Genomic DNA, 23,314 nt, shown 5'->3' on the forward strand with positions numbered 1-23,314 from the left:
TACAGTTCCAAAAATGTTGATAAACAAACAAACAAATCAAACTCCATGACCTGTGGTCCGCAAAGAACTATACCGACCGAGCAACCGCTTCTTGTCGGCGAAGGTAGTGTCAAATATTACGGATAGAGGGTGTCTTGTGGTCAGCGTAAAGGGTCCCAACTGCCGTTAATCTCGGTTTTGTAGACCGAAGCCCCTATTTCCTTGGAATAGCTCCTCAATTATCCTCACAAGGCTGAGTGGACGTAGTCCCAGACTCAGTACTTCTCAGATAATCTGGTAGCGCCAGGAATCGAACCAGGACCTCTGGATCTGTAGTCAGGAACTCTGACTATTAGACCACAGGGGCGGTTCTCTTTCCATTCTACACGAATCTTAAATACAAAATTAAAACGAATCTGTCTCTGACCAATCAGATCAATCGCCGTTTCAGCAGATACTATAGTCATATATCCTCATTTTTTTTCCTTGGCACTACAGCCCTCATTAGGGCCTAGGCCTTCCTCCATGAACACCGTTCACTTCGGTTTTTCTAGATCTTACACATACGGTAGGACTCCTTGGGCGGGTGATCAGCTCGTCTCACGGCCTCTACCTGTACACAAACACAGAAAAACGCACACAAACATCCATGCCCTGAGTGGGATTCGAACCCACGATCCCGGCTTCCAAGCGAGCGAAGACAGTGCACGCCTTAGACCGCTCGGCTACCGTGACCGGCCATATATCCTCATAGTGTACATATATATAAACAAGCACGTGTTTTTCGATCAAAGAAGGATCTGGTTTCCTATATTTCAACTTGATGACAAAGAAGAACAAGCAGTAGGAGTTCTAGCAGATAGTAATATGTCCTCATTGCACGCGGATGACGTTACAAAAGGATAGAAAGGTAGGTTCGGTATCCTTGAAATTCGTAATAACGTAAAGGCAAGGAATCAAATGAAATGTCTTGCACACTTCTCAAATGTAGGATACGGGAGAGGGAGGAAATAAGGGTTGTCTTAAAATCATGTTTCTCTTAAAACATTTTAACTGCGATTTTTCACCGATAGATATAGTGAATCGTTTACACTCTGAAGTGGTGTAGGAAACATGGTTCCACAGCTATCGATCGGGAAGTGTGGTTAGCTGTGAGACTCTATATTTGTTTTCGGGCTATGTCGGTCACGTTACAGTGAACCCTAACAGATCTTTCGTGCTTCTCGTTGCTTTTCTTTTTAGAAAATATCAGAACAATACCATGAACTGGGCCAATATATCCTTTTTCAACGTACCGTCACGTGTCAGAATTTAGACGCGGGTTTGGGGTTGATAATTGGATTTACCGAACGCTTATAACTCCTAACAACAAATAACTATCACAATCTCACTAATTTGCACTCTATAGGTCACTACAACTACTGCTCACATAAAGTCCTCTGTTTGTTTATTAGTCGTTGCCAAGCAGCGGCTACCAAAAATTCAGCTCAAGAATGACTAACGGCCGGCTCCGACTTCCGACTGACTCACTTTTCCCGTTGGGCCTCGCTATAGAGCCTCGACACTGACCGCACAGAAAACACCGCTTCCAACAGTTCATATATTGTTGCATGTTGATTTGCTGCTACGGAAACCTGTTCCTTTGCAGTAGCTGCTTCGTCTCCTACCATTATTCCGGCTTTCAGCCGTCATGTCACATTATGCACCTGTTTGCCATATATGATCATCTTTTGGTCCTGTTAGATTGCCTGTGCAACTGACTAGCGGCGGTAAATAATGAACGAATCAAACACAACAGGAATAAACAAATGCAGTTTCTTTATATTGGTCTTGCCCGGCTTGGACGTACAATTCTATGGCAGGAATTGTGACTCAGCATTAAATAACAAACACAGAGGCGTAATGATAATTGGTTGTTATCAGGTTCAAACAAAGAAATAATACTGAGTTTCTAACTCCAGCAGTGGTCAAGGAAAATTTGGTGCCTGGCATTTCTCTCCTCAATAGAAATTTTAGTCAAACGTCTGTCAGCAGACAATGCTCACAATAAAGGGGATGTTACATCTGCAATATACAAGCACCTTTTTATTCCTCAGCATGGTGTCATATTTATCCTCAAGTTTAAGGCTTTTCATAAAAAGTATACATAAAACTTTGTTCACGCTGTAAGAGTTTTGTTTCTGAAAATAAAAATAAGAACGAGAAACAAACCATTTGGTTAGGGCAAATGGCAGACTAGGAAGATAAAAGACTTTTACTGTAGGACGTAAGTTTATGTGCAAAGAGAGGGACGCGGTCATTCGTTGCAGGGTAAAAATAGGCGCCGGGAAAATCTGCAGGGGGCGTTGAAAGAAGAGACTGCAATTTTCACATCGTGAAATTCTGTAAGAACAGTGACAGGCATCTAAACCTGTCAATGCCTTGTGTCTTCCTAAATTACAAGGTACAAATCGAGGGGTACAAGCTGCAGAGAAAAATCTAATCCCGATGTGGGCCTTAGTCTTACACTTAAGGCTAGTCTTTACTCTTCCCTTTTATAGGAACTGAGGAACTGTAATCCTGTACATTACTGACTGACTGATTTTTTTGTATATACGTCTAACATACCTTTAACAGGTTTTAATAATATTTCAACATATTATATATAGTACACATTTATTCTATCTGTTATTTTTATTATTTTTGGATTTGCTATTTTAACTACACGCTAATCTGAGACAAAGTTTTTATGTTAATATTTAATACGACGCGTTGCACCGATAAGGAACCGTATCGCTATTTCAATAACTATACGTATTCCTGTCTGATGATGGGCATGTATGACCGAAACATGTCGCAGTAAAATAAATATCTAAATATAATACTGATTTTTTTGTTGTGTTGACGGTAGCATAGTTCCTACATATTATATAACTGACTGATCCTCGTTAGAAAGACTGCGTCTGTAGTTGCTCTTACTAACACACAACGTCGTACTCACGGGGTACAATAGAAAGGAGGAGGAAGTTAAATTCGACCTCTTATTCAATTTCATTTAATATAGGGCTACAGGTTGGACGATCTGGGGGTGAGATTTCGAGTCCTGGTACGGTCAACAATTTCCTCTTTTGTATGTCGTCCAGACAGTCTCTGGGGCCCACCCATACTCCTATCCAATGCATACCGGGGACATTTTCTCCTGGGGTAAAGTGGCTGGGGCGTGAAACCGACCACTCACTTCCAACTAGAGCCGAGGTCAAGAAAATATGGAACTGTACATCCACTCCCCCATACGCCTTCATGGAGTAGTGCGTAATTAGTTTAGCACAGGCACAAATTTAACTTAACTTATCTGTAATTTTTGTCTCTCTACTCGTTTGTTGATCTGTAATGTGTTGCTGGAAATACTTTTAAGCTCTACACCACTTAGGGACACTTTTAATTATCTCTGACTCATGACGTCTGTATAATCTCAGAAATAATACAGCTGGTCTTAAACTATGTCTTTGGTCAACTACGAGTATTTTTGAGATGAACATCCTGTAAAGCATTTTTCCACAAAGAAAGATAATTTGATCAGCACTGCATTTGAAGCACTTATTTTTATAAAGTACAATGCACAAACATATGTAAAAAAATATATAAGATTTTTTAAGAAGAATACGAAGTTCACTTATTTGTACTTTCTAGCCTAAGAAAAAACCTGAAGAACGGTGCAATAGTAAAACTAAAATACTTTTATTTGTGGAAATATTCCACGTGTACCTACTACACACTTCCCCACCTCAAACATATCTGATTCCAGGCCTGCCTCACGTACCATTGTATTTCCGTCTTTCAAAATGTTAAAATATGTCCTTAAAATATAAACGAATTCTATATCAGCAGTCTAACCACTTAACACATTCCACTTGCCTGCATGCAGTGAACCATCATTCACTGGCAGGGAACGAATATTGATTTTTCGTGGCTGGCATACGGTTGCTTTGAATTCTACTCAAAATGGACTGTAAACCATAAGGTTTTCGAAACTACAGATCACATCATCTTAGAACTTTACATTAAATCGCCTGAATGTTGTTCCTATAAGTTACGTGTCTTGGAAACATTACATTTAAACCAACCAACTTACAAACAAATGAAATCCATAAAGTGGAACACTTCTCGAAAACGGTGTAGTCACTCACCCAGTCAAGCAATTCCCGATTTATAAGAAAGCAGTGTCCGCAAGACGTTGCTACTGGTCCCTGTTCTTAGCAGATGAGTCCGGTCCACACCATTATATTCAATTTATTTAAGATCCATTTTAATATTATCATAAGTTTTGTTTTAACTAGATCATTTAGTTCGATACAAGTTTATGGCTGACACATCTGCAATTCTAGACGATAAGGTGAACTCCACTTTTATAACTTAACATTTTGTTTCTTGTCATATACGCCTACGGTAATACCAGGTGCAAGTTCCTTAGGGAGGCTTTTAATGCAACGATCCTAGAATGAAATAACCAAAAGTGCAAGTAACTACGATAGACTCAGTTTGCGAGCTTCAGAACATTAAAACATTAAATTTTTCTTGATGCACGGAACATCACATTTTTCTAATTTGCGAATAATGAAACTGCAGCTGTCATCATCATCATCATGTTGATGCTACTGTTCCCTCTAACAAATTTATAGTATATAACGTTGAGCCACTACAGTCGTCCGTGAGACTTCAGAACTTTGAACTGCAATAACTACTGACTACTAATGCCCTTAAATGCTGTAAAGTAATAGATCTTCCGGTAATATTAAGTCTTAAAAGAAATACTTCTTTGCAGGCTGTGGAATAAAATTATGGCGACCGCGCGAAATTAATAGGCCTATTCAGCATTCGGTTTGGTGGCCACGAGTAACGAACCAGTGGAAAACTAGGAATGGGAAAATTTGTATGGATCAACTACCAACATCAACTACCGACAGACAACACACGTCAACAACATCCCGAAGCAAAAAGATTGGGCCAAGCGGGAAAGAATTCTAGGGATTTTAAGAATTCTTACTTCAAATAACGAAACATAATTTTACAGAATTAACGACGAATCAAATAAGGAAGCTACTGTGGTGTGTGAAAAACTTTTAGTGAACCGACATTCTGGGTAATTTTAACTATTTGTAATTATTTTAATTAACTGGAACGTGGCTATCTTGGACAAAGTGAAGTTTTGTGTGTTGGTGATTTCTTTTTCTACTATAAATGCCTCTGATGATGGCTCCGTGGTGAGCCGAAACATGTAAGGCAGGTGCTGACGAGGTGGAAAACTTAAAAAAGTGTCACATTTGACGGAAGGAACTTGATTGTTAATTTGTATGGATGCTGATCATAAACATATATACGCATTCGGTATGAGTAATTTCTTGTATTTATACTTGCAAACTATATGTTGTCACGTGTAGGGGGATACGCGTAACAAAAATAACAGGTTCTATTTCGGATGATTGGATTATTGGCTCTTCTCTTACAATCTCTCTCAACTACAATTAACACAGCGCTATTGCTTATTTCATTTTTTCCGTTTCACCGTTGCACACGCAATAGGATTATCTCGTCTTCACTTGTCGTCGCCTGGTAAAGGATCTCAACACAAAAATTATCAATTCAAATCACTATGAAGTCTTCTTGTCTTCAATAACTTTGTACTCCTCTGTCCTAATCTGTATTCAACTAAACTTCACAGTTCACTAAGGACATGCCCCATTCTCGTTCTTTTGCTCTCAAATGCTCATAGCTTGTGAATTCAGTTCTTCTATGAGTACTCTGCGCAGATCCCACCGAAAACAATGTCCGTGTTGTTGATGACGTCATCACTTGCATAGCATGGTCCGATACGCGGAAATGTGTTTACCGAGCCGTTTCCTAAAAACGAATTACATAAACCTTTTGTTATGTTGTTGCATGAGTGTATTACTTGGCAACGGCTGTTTCTGTGGCTCAACAGTTCTTTCATGAAGTAAATACGCCACAATATATTATTCTGTTTTTTGGATCTTAGTTACTACAGGTATCGGACAAGGTCAGTATTCAATGTTTGTCCTGCTATGCTTTTAACACAGGTCATTAATTATGTAAACTGTACGGCAAACTACATATCTAGGCAGTAACAGTGTACAAGAGTGTAACTCTGTGGATCTGAATACTTTGCGAGAAACCGCCCCTCGCTTAGCTACTCAAGAATTTCCCAGCATTTTGTTGCGTCTGAAGGTTCATTATCCCTATCCTTACTCAGATGAAACCGGTCCGATCCTATTTATCTAAGATGCGACCTATCATCATCCCATCTATGTCTAGGTTTTATTAGTCGTCTCTTTCCTTCTGGCTTTCCCACAAAATTTCTGTATACATTCCTCCGCCTACCCTGGATCCCTATGCGTGCTAAGTGTTCTGCCAATCTCGAACCCATTTACTTCATCAATATAATTTTATTTGTCGAAAAGTATAACTGATTTATACAATTTTCTCCAACATACTGTCACTTCAACCCTCTCTTGTACAAATATTCTTCTCAACACCCTGTTCTCAAACCCTCTCAGTCTGTGTTATCAATCAACCACGTTACACACCCAGACAAATACCAAGGAAATTTATGTTTTTATATATTTTAATTTTTACTTTTTTTACCATGTATGCGACAGTTGGACCAATTATGTGAGAAATGAAGAAGTGTTAATTAGAGTCAGTGAGCAGAGGAATATCCTACACGAAATAAGAAAACGGAAGGCTAATTGGATTGGTCATATTTTACGCAGAAACTGCCTTCTAAAAGAAGTTATCGAAGGAAAGATAGAGGGGCGGATAGAAGTGACAAGAAGACGAGGAAGAAGACGTAAGAAGATGCTGGATGACCTTGGGGACAGAAGAGGATACTGTCATTTGAAGGAGAAAGCTCTAGATCGCATTAAATGGAGGAATTGTTTTGGAAGAGACTGTGGACCTGTCGTCTTGACAGATTACTGATGATGATGATGATGATGATTAAAGCAGATGAGCAGACAAAATCTTCTGAAATTAGTGACAGTACAAGTACAGGCATAATGACATATGACTACATATATAAAGCAACCTCACTCTGATTATGTATGGCCTCTTCATTTACTGAATTAGGTCGTTGGAAACGAAATGTACAAGGACATAATCATAACATTTCAAGAGTACGTTGTGGAACAAAAATATATCACGTTTTGTCTGTTCTCACGATCCTCGTGTTCTATAGGTCCGTTACATTCCCACATTCTGAAAAGCGTAAATAACAAAACATAACAAGCGAATAGTCAGATAATAACAAACAAAACACACTCAGTGGTTTCAGTCGGCAAGCGACTTATACCGAACGAGCGACCGCCGCTTGTCGGTGAAATTAGTACCACCTCTGTGGTCTGGTGGACAGAGTTCCTGGCTAAAGATCCAGACGATCGGGTTCGATTCCCCTGCGCTACAAGATTTTCTGAAATGTAGTTGGTCTGGAACGGGTTCCACTCGTGAGGATAATTGAGGAACTACCTCGGGAAATAGCGGCTCCGGTCTAGAAAACCGAAATTAACGGCCATGGGGATTCGTTGCGCTGACCACGTGACACCTTCTATGCGCTAAATTTGGCATAGTCAGCTAATACAATATTTAATCATGTATCCGTACATTGATCCAGGGACACATGAATACATGAATATATACATTACACAAATAAATACATCAACACATACATACATGCATACATGTACGTACGTATTAGTAAGGATAGTAACGTCTTGCCTGTAATGTCAGCATCTGCTTCCGAACTATGATGGGCGGTAACAAATTCTGAGCTCAGTTCACAAAAGTGGTTGTAAAGCAATCAACAGATAACACGCTAGAAGCTGTGACCAGCTGTGAGAGCTGTAGACACGGCATGGTGTGTGTCTTTTGCAGTCAAATTTCATTTGAACACAGCGGATGAGATTCCTCAAGCCATCTGCTGTATCCACGCTAAGAGAGCACAGGCCAAATGTAACAATTAGGGTATTGTGGTGTAGCTAATATAGCAGAGGATATTGAGGAACACAGAAGGCGGTGGAGAGACTACGTGGAAGGAGTGGACGATAATAAATTCTCTAACAATATGATATTGACATTGGAGAAGAAGAGATTGTTGGAGGACCTGAAAAAGACTCTATAAGATCTAGCGGTCTAAAATTTTGCAGTAGATACGAAAAGAATAATACGAATCGTTACGTCTGTCTAAAAAGAAAAACTGAGTTTTTAAATTCGCAAATGTGAAATTTAGTGCCTTTAATTTTCATAAAACAAAATGTGAGTATACAGAATAGCTTAAAGCTATTATTTGCATACGATGATGCAATGATCATGTCAGAGTATATTAAGGTTACGTTGTAAACCCAACTAGATGACGCAGTTTTCAAGTTCTTTTTACCCAGACAAATTATACTTTCGCTGAAGCTTGTGTTCATTCTTGTGAATGATTAACGACTTATACACAGAAATTCACTGAATATTTTGGTGAAAGTAAACATCATGTAAGCAATTCTGATTCTATCCAGAACGTGCAAATAGCTTACAAACTTACTTGTTATCAATTAAAATATATTCTCGGAAATCAGTACACTATGGCGAAAGGATATATTGACAAAAGGACATGGCGAAACTGAAGCTATTTTCACGAAATCATGTGGCTGTCCCGCATGATTAAGCTCAGTAATTTTGAGTCATGACTTGTAGGTACATTAAGTATGGTGTACCGGTGCTTAATGAATAATTAACAATATCCTCACGCGAATACGGTGATTAGCATTTTGTAACATATGTTGGCTATTAGCAGTTAGTTGCTCTGTCACCATTATATGATTGATGTTGTACAGCAGAATGACGTCAAGATAGACAGATAATGAGCATAATTACAACTGCTTAAACGTTTGCATCTTGTTTATATTGTACTTTTAATTATATTTTCTCTCCCTGACCTGTTCAAAGAGTTGGCGTATTTCTTTTTATGTTTTATGAATGAAACTGTTTTAACGTTTCTTGGTTTACTGCCGTGCCCACACGAATAAAACAGATGTTAAACTACGTTAAACAGGTCAAATGTAAACTATGGTTAAAGAATAAAACTAAAAGATTTCATTCTATAACAGGAAAATAAATAAATATCCATGCATGCATATATGTATTTGTAATTAGGGCTTATATATACAGGAATAGGTTCAGGCCCAAATATTATCAATTATGGCAATGGTGCAAGGGGAATATAAAGCGAAGACTACGAGGTTGGTGTGAGATGACCTAAGGCTAGAAGTTAGTTAGTTAGTTAGTTAGTTATTGGAGAGGGTGGGTTTCCCCATGCACTGAGACCTGTATTGGTCCATTGTGCTTCCCTCTATGATTTCTACCAGTCTCTATATCCTACCGGTACTGGTGTTTACAATCAGTCCCGCCCAGCCAGCGAGACCGGCTCTACTAGCTGAGAGGTGTCTATAATGCTTCCCCCATCTACCGGAGGTATTAGAGACTGCTGTTGGGCGGGAAACGTCCGTTAATTTGGCTCAGTGACCTCCTTTGGAGATATGAGGTTCTTTTACGTGCCGTAAAGCTACGACACGGGACCCACGGCTTAAAGTCCCTCCCGGAGGACTTGTTCCCTGAATTTTTCCGCCCTTAAAAATTCGACGACCTCCGCCGGGTATTTGAACCCGCGTACTACGAGTCATGAGGTGGGAACGTTACCTCTAGACTACGGAGGCCGCTAAGGCTGGAAGTTAGTCAGAGAATTGTAGTTCAGTCGTTATGAACCTTTGCTGTTAGAAACTGGTAGCTGAGGCACGGGGATAGTTTGGGAACACAGAGTAAGGGGAAAATCCGTCGTTGGAAGCTGTTACCCGGAAACGGTTAGTGACTAATGAAATAGACTGAGAACACTAGTCTCTATGTGACCGTGATCCGTAAAGTGTAGTCACCTGTTGTGAGCGTTAAAGTATACAATAAATCCAATCTCCAATCCATAGCTCCAGCCGCACATGTTCCCAGTAGTGAAAAGGAAATTGTGTTGTGCAGTTGTGTTTGAAAATGGGTCTCTCGACGGAGGAAAAAGTATTCATAGTTGAGTATTATTTCCGCTCATACGAAGTGGTCGCCAGACAACTCGCTTCCTTGGTTTTGAGCGGCCAGATGTTATCGTCCAGAAACCGCTACACAGTACACGTGTGACGAAATGGTGTGCCGTCTCAGCACACGGTATATTTGGCCCCTATTTCATTGAGGGTGAGGAAGGCAATGCTCTTACCGTCACCCAAGAACGCTACAGGGACATGGTGATCGGACCATTTCTTCAGGATTTGAGAAGGTTCTGTCGTGCAAGGGGCCTTCACATGAATAGACACTGGTATCAACAGGACGTCTTTTCATTTCAGTACTCTATGTTTTGGGGCATACTGTATTTGGAGGGAAATGGTTGTGGCTTATCGGGCAATTATCGTGGAATTTACCTAGATGGACTATGAAATCCAGAAAGAATCGTAGCTACGACAGCAGGGGTCCCGGACTAGGTTCGAACCAAGCAGTTCCTGAACATAGCTCAAAATAGCTATATCACTGCTTCTTTATAGTTTTGTGCATACATACAGCGGCAGTAAACGGACTCGTCCATGAAGAAGAGCTTGCTATTCAACAATTCATTCATATCCTAACGAACTTGTTTCGTCAGCGCTATATGACAATAACCGGCATATTTCAAAGTTTGTAATGTTCTTGTTCAAGCTGTACTTTAAGTAAAAAACCTTCTGCATATAAAAGTAATTTTACGTTCCCATTAAGCAATAAAAAAGAATTTTCAATTGTTCTCGTACAGTTTCCTCGATTTCAGTGCATCGCGTCACCATTTTATATCACGTCATAAAATTTATGTACGGCAGACATCGCAATAAAGGAGGAAAGGTCTGAAGTATATATCAAGATGTTGTAGGCCTATTCTTATTAAAGCAATATTTTCCCTGATTCAATCAAATCTGTCTAGAGGCCCTTACACGTTTACAGGATAACGAATCCCTCTTTCAAAAGTGAAAATACAAGAGCGGCTGTCATTTCACTGACTCATCTCCTACGCCCATAAGGTTCTTCCGCTCGCCCTCCAGTGAAATGTCTTCAAAACTTCACGGGTGGTAAACTCCTCATATGAAGAACGACAATCCTTATATGGGAAAAATCACAATTCTCCTTCTGTGTATACACATGAGGGTAGGACATTTGGTGAGAGGGTTGGAATTGCGTGCGTTGAGGGGAGTGAAACAACATCGGGGTTTTATATATTGAAATATCTGGAAGCATCCGTTTGGTTTGAAACCCTGTAGCTTCTACATCCACAGGACTGCAGTGGCACAAATATTATAGCACAGAAACCCCAGAGCTCTGACGAGGAACCAGTAACATCCCGGCAGGGTTTGTTGGCGCTTGCATTGTGTTTCCTCTCCTCTAACCCCGGTCAATCCAACCCTTCCTACAATCATATTCAACGAACCAGGAAAATGATGGCAAGGTTATTTAGTTTTATATGTTTTTTTTTCTTACTTACTCGTATTGTGAATATCAACCGTGCACTTGCTGTTCAGCTGTCTCTTTGCTCTACGTATTTCTCCCTATATACTCGCATGTTATGTTTATAGGGTTGCCTCTTGGCTTTACATGGCTTCATGGAGAGACGTAATATAAGGGAAAATATGTATGCTGGTTCGGGGGTGAAAATATTATCGAATCCTTTTTAGATTTTGTTATTAAACTAAAACGAGAGAAAAATACTGTTATTGCTCTACCTATCTTTGTTCCATTACTCGTAATACGGGTCGCGGTGGGTAGCGAGTGGTCTCTAACCCAGCCAGTGACATCTCAAAATACCATTCAATGCAACGGGCGCAAGAATCTAGAAATCGCATCAACTTCTTATGGTGAATATTGAAACAGTGAGAGAATATAGGGATGTGTCTAGTGAGTAAGAGATTTGAATATTTGTAAATTAGAAACATGTGACGCAAGAAGTAAGGAACTGTCTTATTAGATTGTAGCGTATTCATTAAATTTGATCATGGAAGAGATGTAATATAGAACCATATTTTACACTGCATTAAATTGCTTCGTATGTGTTACAACTGTATTTACATTTCTTTCTGTTTGCTTCCTGGAACTCGAAATACGAGCGGGGACATGTGGTAGTATAAAATAATTTATAAGGGAAGGATTTAAAATGCTGATAAGAAAGTGTCTTGGCATAAATCTATGTATATTTAGCAATTTTTATCATTTTTACTAATTATTTCAGTAATTGAAGAAAATTAATAAAATTTTATATATAAAGAAAATACAGTAGAACTTGGTTATAACGTCATCAAAGGGACCTAAAAATAGTGTCGTTATAAACGAATGTCGTTGTAACCGAAATGGGCACTTCCACAGTAGCCTTATGTTAGTCACGTAAAAATCTACCAAAAACCGAGTTAAAATGTTGCATTTTTTAGTGAAATACGTAGTTAAGTACAGACTAACGTAACATTAACGTGGAATTGCCCAAATGTGTAATATCAAAGACATATTACAGCGCTTTTCACTGACAATACACACCGCACTAATACTGTATATTAAAGGTAGGCCTACTCACCAAATTACAGTAGATTACATCAATTGTTGTGCCTTACTGTACCTAGATACGAGTACAGTAATCAGTTATCTTCATCTGTTTCCTGTTACTTGCCCAATACACACTTTCTAAATTACGTTCAATGTCCATATCAGAGAAATTCAGGAATGAAAATGACGTTACATACGAGGTTGATGCATTTGTGCATGTCGTACTAAGCAAGGTATAAAAACAGTTGCTTTATGAGGAATTAGTTCGTGCCATTGAATATTTGACGCAATAGACAAGGTGTCGCAGAAACCGATGTTGCTATAACCAAGTTTTACTGTATTTTATTTTTAAAATGGCTTTATACAACCACAAGCTATTGAATGAATATGTCCTATGTAAATAGGCATTGACCTAAAACCCGAACCATGGTTGCCAGAGAATAAATAATGGCTATTAATTGTTGTTATTGCCATTGTTATAGATTAAATAACAGTATATTGCAGCTGCGCCCTTCTGGAGGAGCCGCCACTTCTGCAGCTACTCAAGAATTTCTCAGCATTTTATGGAACCCGAAAGGTCATTACCATGTTCACAAGAGAACTCCACTGGTCCCTATCCTCAGCCAGATCAATCCAATCCATTCCATCCCATCCTATATCTCTAAGATCCATTTAATATTGTCCACCCACCCACGCCATGGTCTTCCCAGTGGTCTCTTTCCTTCTGGTTTTCCCACCAATATCCAAATAACAGTATATTATGAAAATTAATTTAATTAATAAAACTAGAATATTTGCTTGTTTTTTAATGCAATTATTGATGACGTCAGCATGGGTTGTGTGCTGGAAAGTACTTGCATCCTGCGATCTCCGTGGATGCAGATGATAAATTCGACCACTATTTCCAGACTCCCTTCCATCGCCACTGTCTTTCTGCTACTGTCTCAAATTCTTACGGCTTTCCATATAATATTGTTGCAGTGTTTCCCATTGTACACTGCTCCGTGATAACTTGGCTTGTAGCATCATTCCTTGTCTTCTCTTCTTCTTGCAAGAGAATGGCTCAAGCATTGTGCATTGAGGCTGTATGCTTTAGAGCGACAGCAATGCGGTGAAAGTGACAGTCTCATACATAGAAAGTACTGGACTGATGCTTCCTTCATTATTAAGTATTGTGTAATATTTTCACACCTATCTCTGTGCTTATTTCTAATGTCACCATCTGTACGTGCAAATAACTATATAGAACGGAATCTTTCTTGAGAAGCTTGTAGTCACTCACCTAGTCAAAAATTCCTGCATATTACGAAGTTCAATTATACGCCCGAACTCTACGATTACAGAAAACGATCAGTACCGGCTAAGTGCCATTGTGCAATTTTGAATCAATTGGGCGATTCTCATGAAACTCTGTATGTATATCATGCTACCAGAGTCGGTCCCAACAGTGTACTTCATAATTCCTATCCTTCAGTAATACCAACACTGCAGTCATTCAACTTTCTGAGACAAAACTTTAATTTTGCTTGAATACTTAAACCAATCTTCATGAAACTTGGTAAGATTATATTATATCACATAAAGACATTCCAACCACGAATATTACAAATTCCTCAGATCAGTAATACCAACACTGACGCCTTTAAAATTTCTGAGAATTTACCTTAATATTACTTGAACTCCTATAAAGATATTAATGAAACTTGGTATGTATATCGTGCCATATGACATCATGCCAACGGCGTACATCATAAGTCACTCCAATCGGTAATGCCAACATTGAATCTTCCCAAATTTTATTGTTTTATTTACCTCATTAAGCATAGATACTAAAGTTTTATTTTTACTTGCCGTATCAGAAACGAAATTTACAGTAAAAGGAAAGTAGGCAATTAGTTATTTCCAGAAATTCTAGTTTTAATTTTTACATAAACCATTGTCTTTTAAAAATAATATGAAAAATTACGAATTTAATTATATTATACGAATATTACTACGAGTAAATTTGATTTTCTTTAAATCATTTAAAGGTCTACTTCCTTTACCAAGTAAGGGAATAAATTGCGTACTCATTTTTGAACTTATCTCGGTATGTATTCACTTAAGGTGGTGTGCGCTCAGTGTATGTTTTAGGTATCCATACATCGCGGGTTGTTTATTTTGAGATAAGAGAAAACTTCAGTAATTCGAGATATTCTGTAGTGTGGAACCAACACGAAAGAATGGGCAGTCATTCAAGTTCACGTACACATCAACCCCTGTAACGCATCACAATCACTTCAGCTGAAAATAAAATTCGGACTATAAGAAAAGTTAGACTGCGCCATAGCTCATGAGGTTAGTAGTTGGCTTCCCACCTCGGCGGCCCGGATTCAATACCGGGTCTCGTCAAGTGGGATTTGTGGTGGACAAAGTGACGCTGGGGCGGGTTTTCTCCGAGTACTTCGGTTTCCTCTGCCAATCTTCGTTCCACGAAATTCTCCATCATTATAACCACCCGGGGCAGGCTACAATAGGCCAATCAGTGACCGCCGTGCCGAGTGGACCCAGTTGGACTCCATCCCACACTAAGCGAATTAAAAAAAATTAATGAGAAAAGTTCCTTCAGATACAAAGACTTGTTAAAATCGACGGTAGTACTGTGTGACTGTGAACTGTAGTAGTACTGTAGTACGGTAGTACTGTGGGACTGTATAATATACCATACGATACATACAAATTTATACGCTGAGCCTGTGTTTCTCGTACTTCATGTTATTTATTTAAGATAGCTTTAACGACCCTGTTTAGTATCAGGACTATATATAGCGTCGATGATATCATGATTAATTAACATGTAGTACTTGGCGGGAGTGTTAGGAGAAATATTGCCGCAGCACCAAAAATATCACATGACCTGATCCGGTATTGAAGCCGGGCCGTCGTGGTAGAAACTCGGCTACTAACCCCTCATTCTACGGCCTAGTATGTGCATATATGAATGTCACTTGTATGCGCGTTGTGAGAATAGTAGTATGTGTGTATAAATCCATGTAATGTACACATGTATGTTTTAATGAGTGCGCACGGCAGCCTCACGGAAATCAATTACCCACAATGCATCCCTAGCTGGATGAATGACTCCACCGCAGCCATTAGCTACTTCAGTGAAGAGACGCAGTGTGTCTGAATGCCATTGTACTAACGAACTCAGTAGCCAGCGCGAGCTACGCTGCTCGTTAATTCACTACATTCTTATTCACTTCTCCAGAAGAAAAATCAGCTCGAAGATATCCCGCATTGTCTCACATACTGCTTACCCTGATTACGCTACTATTGCTCAGTAGACCACTGGTGGCTACTGAAATACCGAACAACAATGTAATAACTTCAACCAGTAAAACATTTCGACAAAATCAATATTTTTTATTTGGACTCCCTAATGTCCTTGGTGTTACTTCCCCGCATATGGCATCTGTGCAGTTGTATTAGGGGAGATGACCTCCATATATTATGGAAATTTGATCGAAATCATTATAGACGCTTTCAAGAGAATCGCCATTTTATTTTGGGAGACAAATTCAAGGGCCCATAATTTTTAAGAGAGAATATTTGTACTTACTTCTAACCAACCTATAATGTATAAACTCGGAAAAGTCGAATGTGAACAAAATCCGTCCAACCAATCAAGCGCTAGCAAGGCACACATCCATGCATACAGGTAGACAGACAGATGGAACTCCAAAAGCTATTGCTTCGTAGTCGGAGTGGAGGTGAAATGTATAAAGCCGTCAGTATCTCCGGATATGCATATATTTCTCAGAATCATAATACCTCTTCATATACACTAGTATAAGTAAAAGGGGGAAGGGTTCATGAGTCCTCTTTTCTATTGCCTTTTCACTGAATATAGAGAAAATAAGATAAATACGTATTGAATTAAGACTCTTATATCATATATGAACTTGTCTTATATACCAGCCAGATCAATTTGATGTTAATTATTGTAATCAATGACGACGAACTTCTGTATGGTCCCAGATACTAGCATTGTGTTAAAAAAATTGAGCAGTGAATTTTATGCACCTGTTGCATCACGGCATTTCCTGATCTTGACCAGTTTTCTTGCTTTCAGTTTGAAACGTTAGAACCATATACATATGTACATATATACTATACGTATGTATGCATAATACTGGAGATCTAAAAAAAGTCAGCCTGTTGACTATGTTCTATGTAACCAGAATAGAAATTATCACATTTTTGTGGTAAATTACACCATAAGGTGTTAAGAGATAGGACTTTCATACCAATAGTATATGTTGAAATTCCATAATAAACAAAATTGTAAAATTAAATAACTAAGAGGAAAAAAATCAATCAAATGCAAGAGAAGTACAGGCATGTCTCGTCAAATGAACTCATTTCATTTTCAAACTGTAAAAGCAGTATTTAACACACCCGCCAAAAAAAATAGATTTTTCGGGGATGTCGCACGTCCTTTGTCCATCACAAAAATCACAGACTGCGGGGTACTTTTCAACTTAAAGTAACTAGGTTTTCTAAAAGCAGATACAATAATTGCCAGCAAAATTTATCTAACACGAAATTACGTGACCAATATATGTAGTTCTGTCCATGGTGAACAGTGCTGATATTTAATTCTGTTAGTAAATATGAAATCCTTTATGCACACTATCGCATATGTCTTGTATTGGGAGTATATAAGAAGTTCGAATTCAGGCATTTGACCTCCGATCCACAGTAATAAGTCTCAGAAAATTACTGCTATAATGTCCATAAATGAGTAACAACATCTTCCTCAAGTGTCCTTCCAAATCACCACTACACGGTCCTCATTCTTTGCACTTCACGTATCACTTACAGTACTGCGAACATAATTTTTATCAAACAGTATTGTCTACTGGCTTCTAAAGCCATCAATTTCCGAAAGGGCTCGACGTTAGGGATCAAATTACGCTTGCCGACTGATTCTGCTGGTTTCCTACCTGGCTTACTTTTCGACCCTAAAGATGTAGCCAATATGTTCCTCTGAAACATCAGGCTATCTTCGAACTACACATCATTACAACTCAGAAGACCGTACTTTTTATGGTCACGACCATGAGAACCACAAATAAAAAATCTTCAACAACATCTGTGGGTTGCAACACGAATGCATTTTTTGTTAGGTGTTATCATGAGAAAGGACCGCCTCTGTGGTCTAGTGGTCAGAGTTCCCGGCTAGAGGTCCAGGTTCGATTCCTGGCGTTACCATTTTTTTTTCTGAGAAGTAGTGGTTCTGAAAAAGGGCCCACTCTGCCTCTTGAAGATAATTGAGGAGCTATTTCAAGGAAATAGCGGATCCGGTCTAGAAACTCGAAATTAACGGCCATGGGGATTCGCTGCGCTGACCACGCGACACGCCAAAATTTGGCACTAACTTATTTGACAAGCGGCGGTCGCTCGGTGGGTATAGTTCGCTTGAGGACTAGAAGCACGGAGTTTGTTTGTTTTTTTTTTCTTTTTTGTTATGATGAGAAAGTGAATCTTAGCAGACGGTGCAGAATTATGAACACCTTAAAACCAACTTACGTAACACAACAATCTTTGAATTAATAAAGTAAGTTTATTATATGGATAATATCATTTCTCCTTCAGTGTATTTACAGCTTATCTCCACCGCAATTCTGAAATAATAATGAACAAAACATCGCTACCTCATGCACACGTCAAATATGCAATGCATTACCAGTTGAACTGGCAGGGATTGAATATATATGTATTCAATAAAGAAGAGAGGAATCATGACAGACCGACAGCAGTAACTACAACAAAGCAACATTTAATAACACATTATTTTTCGAGGTGTGTACTTAATTGGAATTTCATTTTGTATTCATATTTGACTTCAATTATCACTTCCCTAACATTAGGACTGCAACATACACACCTATGAGATTAATTGTTTTGAATCTGATTATACAAAGAGGGTCATCATAACAACGGCATGTTGTCGACTGGCGTTCATTCATTTCGACATTGCGAAAGCGATAAGCGAAAAAATTGATGTCTGTCGGATGCAGTCTCTGATTACTAGTTTAAATTTATTAATCAGCTCCAATATAGGCGGTAAATAAAAAATCTCTAATTCTAATTACGGTTTGACAATAGGAATAATATTCTGTGTTATTATCTGCATATTTATAATTATCATCGTTAACGAATTAAACGGAATTGTTGAAAATGGTTTCACTCTGCTCTTGTGGGGCTGAACTCACCTCTCGTGGTGGGACTGCAGATGGATCACTAGAAGAGGCATAGCATAAAAGCGACACTGGACGATAACCGTGAAATACGTGTTGGAGAACATGCATATAAATGACAATGCAAGTTTGTTAATTTAAAACATTTTAAGCCTACTAAAATTAATATCATGCACAAATAATACAGTCGTTAACCTTTATGTTTGGAGTATATTATGTATTTTTGTATCTTTCCCTAATATATATAAATACATATGTAGAGCGAGATAATATTAAAATTTATCTTATGTGAAATACGATGTATGGAGGCGGACTGGGGTCATTGGTGAGTTTTCTGAACACCGCATTGAATCTTCGGATTTCATAAAGGCGAGAAACATTTGGACTGGCAGAACGAGTACCAGATCATCAAGAAGGACTCTACTACACATAAACAAATTTGTATTAAAGTGCAACATAATATACTTCCAGTCTCCTTACACTCTTGTCGATGAACTGTAAGTTTGCTGATTCCTTCCCGAAGTTACTTGTTTCTACCTTCATGAAACTTGCATATACTAGTCCAGCGAGTTATATCTTTTTACGAGAGTGGACCAGAAAGTACCCGAAGTCCGTCCCGTCATGCCGGACCGACACATATTAGCCCATAAATTCACTTCAAGTCTTCACTGTTTGCTATATAGAAAACTCAGTGTAGTTGAACGATGAAACTGTTCAGCTGGCACATGGTATAATGAGCTTACGGCCGTAAATCCCTTATTTTGTTCGTGCATGGGCTACGTACAATGCTTACCACAGTTCATGTCCCTGATTATAATTCGTTCTGCACACAGTGACAGTGGCTGAAATGTTTAAGACAGTTTAGAGACCTAAAATTCTGTTTGAATGAAAATTAATTAATTCAGAACGGAATACTAGTCTAATCTCACTGTCGTCAATTGCGTATTGTAATTTAAACCAAATGACGCTCTATATTTTACTTACATTTCCAGCACAATTTTCTGGGTCACCTGATCTGGGTTATCACCTGCAAGGCGCACGTGTCGATGCTGGCAGAATTTTGCAGCGGAAGGTATTTCACAACTTTAATGACACGAGGAGCGTTACAGAATAGAGAGGATGTCAGACGTACTGTTACCTAAGCAGCATGACTTTATGCTAATTAAATTAGGTACAATTACAGAAGCGCAATGTTTCTTTTGTAATTGGAGACTGAAACATACGTACGAACGTTGGGACGTCTTTCGAATGCACAATATAAGACAGACAATGTCAACATCAGTAATTGTCTTTGCTCCATTGTTACGATAATTGGATATGCTACTTCCAAGGAGAGACGAAATGAAATATTAAGATCAATTAGTCTCCGTATGCTGTTCTTTAAACGTAATGCAACGTCATAACTACAAGAGAACGGTTTTAATATTATGAACAATAGGTCCGTTGCGGAGTTCGAAGGAAGACTGACATTGAAGCGAAAACTTTTGACAGGTTTCACTTTAGCTAACGCTTTAAAGTCGTTTTTTATTGACTCCCGGGTGTAATGGACGGTTAAGAGTTGGTGTTGTCTCGATGGTGTCTGAATGCACACTTTTAGTGTCTTTGAAAGAGTAGAGAATAGGAAGTGTCTCTTTTCGGCTTTAAAAAAGTCTCTTAATATGTACAACTATACTCTTCAGTGCCATGTTTGACAAGATAATAGACGTTTGTTTGGTTGATAAGGACGGCTCATTTGGACTTACGGGTAGTGTTGGGCCTCTCACAAATTACGTTCCTGTTTCATTCCAGTCAGGAAGAACTGTGGTGTGCAAGGTTCCACTCGGTACCTGCACACGCAGAAGGGTAGCTGCGGGCAGTCTTGACAAATGGAATTAGATGGGGTCAGTGGCAAGGTTCACGCTTACGCTACTTTTTCCCAAGAGGAATAGCATTCGTTTCAAGTTGGATAAGACGTTAGGAGCTCCCCATAGCCGGTATCGATGTACTAACACACAGAAATATCCCTCCGCCCCCAACGAATGAAACACTTACTGCCAACCTCGTAGCCAGCAACTTTACAGAGATATACTGGCTCCACTGCATTTCAGGCGAAGAGCTTAATCCGTAGCTTAATTATATATGGAAAGAAATGTAGGAACAAAATACAAATGTGGGCATATAAAATAAAAGTTTTGTTGGCTCATAAAATTACATATACCTCCTTGCATTCATACATTCTTCCTTAATATTTAAATCCATTCTCCAGCCATGGCACAGTTCAGGTGGTTAATCATCTGTTTCCCACCGCGGCGGTCCGTGTTCGAGCCCAGGTCAGATCGTGTGAGAATTTTGGTGCACAAAGTGGCACTGGGACAGGTTTTCTCCGAGTACTTCAGTTTCCCATGCCAATTCTCATTTCACCGATTGCTCCACACTCAACATCATCTATCATTCGGGGTTGGTACAATAGACCAAACAGTGGTCTACGTATACCAAGTGGACTAAAAAAATTCATTCTTTTGTTTTTAAAACATAGAAAAATGTCCAAAAATATACTTGTTCTTTAGTTTATATTGATTCAATGTTTCTTGCTGTACTTTCATTACTTCCATTTGCGTCTGTCAACGATATTTCGTCAAAAAATTGAGAAATCTCTTCACATAGACCCACTCTTCGGCTTTTTGACTCCCGATATGCGAGAGGCATATTTTGTTAGCCCTCAGTCGTGCTTTGTGATCACGGTTCCGAGACGGTGCAACCGGAGATCTCAGCAGGTTTTCGTAAGTTTTCTTACGATAATAAAATAACTGATATCCTTTAAGTATTCAGTTGAAATTAGTTTGCTTTTTAACAGACACAATTTATTTTAATTACATTAATATTTATCTCCACTTATGGACAGCGCAGTCGGTATAGTGACTGGCTACGGGCTGCACGGCCGAGAGATCGGAGTTCGAGTCCCAGTAAGGGAAAGTTTTTCTCTTATCCACGTCGTCCAGACAGGCTATCGGGCCCACCCATCCTATCCAAAGGGTGACGGGGTCCCTTTCCTTTAGGTTAAAGCGGCCTCTCCATGAAGCTCACTACTCCCCTTCAACTACTTTCGAGGTCAAGAATACATGCATCCATATTATATCCACGCCCTCAAATACTTCCATAGCATAGTGCTGAATTAGTTAAGCACAGGGACAACTTTACTTTTCTACGTAACCTCCAATTCAAATGCTGTAGAAGTCCCCTTGTGATAAATTACGTTCCAAAACATATATAAAGTGTTTCTTTATAGTCTTAATAGTGTGTCATAAATAACATATATACAAAAGTACATAAGTTATGCAGTCTACACAACAATATTTAGTCAACTAGTAGTCTAAACCGAACCGCTACAACATAGCCACAGCATCAGCGCTGGGAGCAGCCGGTACATATGCCATTCATTAGAACAAAATAATATATATTACATACTGAATAATGAGCATAAGCTCCGTAAGACATTACTAAGGTCATGACTGCATGACGGATTCCGTTACGCGGGCGCCCCACGCTACAGTCGCTTCTACCGGCATAAAACCAGGTCAACGCGTAGCGGTTGCAGAGTTTTACTACAAAATCACAATTTTAACTCCCATGTTTTAATCTTTAGTTTCTAATTTTAATCTTTATATCTTTAAGTTTAAATTTTATTATCTAAGGATTTTCAGTTTTAAAATTTTGACCAAGTCTTAATATATGAATTTATGCGGTTAAATAAATTCAAGAGATAATAAGGATCCTTATTTGAAGAATTAGATATAATTAATGCTATTCAACATTTCAAACTGGAGCATTGTACGCCTGATGATGACCCGGTGTAAGGGTCGAAATATGTTGCGTCTGTAAAAACACAATACAAATAATTGTTGATGCAGTAGTGTCTTCTTTGTTTTTTTTAAATACTGAACATTGTTGTGTAGACTGCTTACCTTACATACGTTTGCATACCTTACTTCCTGATAGCGTTGGCTGCGACTTATGGTGGTGGCAAGTAGTGGCCGAAACATACATAGAGGCACACTTTTATATTCTCTTAAAGTTCTTACGTTTGATAGACCTTACTTTTTATTCATGCAATAAGAAGTTTAATGGCTCAAGACGTCTCTTATAACGATTTGTTTATTGCAGGTGGCATGGCTCCGAGTCGATACACAAACCATTCTGACCATCGCGAGTCACGTGATCACCAAAAATCATCGCATTGGTGTGACACACAGTGATCACAGAACGTGGTATCTGCATATCAGAGACATGAAGGAGTCTGACCGAGGCTGGTACATGTGCCAGATCAACACGGATCCCATGAAGAGTCAAGTGGGCTACTTGGAGGTGGTAGGTGAGTGTTCGTCTCACGTCTGAATCTACTGGGTGGGGCTCACAAAGTGACAAGTTTCTAAACAGACACGACGACAGTAGGGAGCACTTAGAGGAGAGACGCCTTCAAAATGTTGCCCTTCTAA

General features: G+C 39.0%; 1 protein-coding gene across 4 annotated transcripts in view; it reads left to right on the top strand.

Annotated features, from left to right (window-relative positions):
- Positions 1 to 23,314, top strand: part of LOC111865147 (opioid-binding protein/cell adhesion molecule homolog) — a 309,054-nt gene that overhangs the window by 226,117 nt on the left and 59,623 nt on the right. For all 4 annotated transcript variants that reach the window (XM_023852917.2, XM_023852915.2, XM_023852918.2 and 1 more), the window contains exon 3: positions 22,983 to 23,190. In XM_023852917.2, the coding sequence (XP_023708685.2) occupies positions 22,983 to 23,190 (208 nt within the window). The remainder of the gene's footprint in view (positions 1 to 22,982; positions 23,191 to 23,314) is intronic.

The sequence above is a fragment of the Cryptotermes secundus genome, unplaced genomic scaffold (genome assembly GCF_002891405.2).
Source record: "Cryptotermes secundus unplaced genomic scaffold, Csec_1.0 scaffold92, whole genome shotgun sequence".
NCBI classification, from domain to species: Eukaryota; Metazoa; Arthropoda; class Insecta; order Blattodea; family Kalotermitidae; genus Cryptotermes; species Cryptotermes secundus.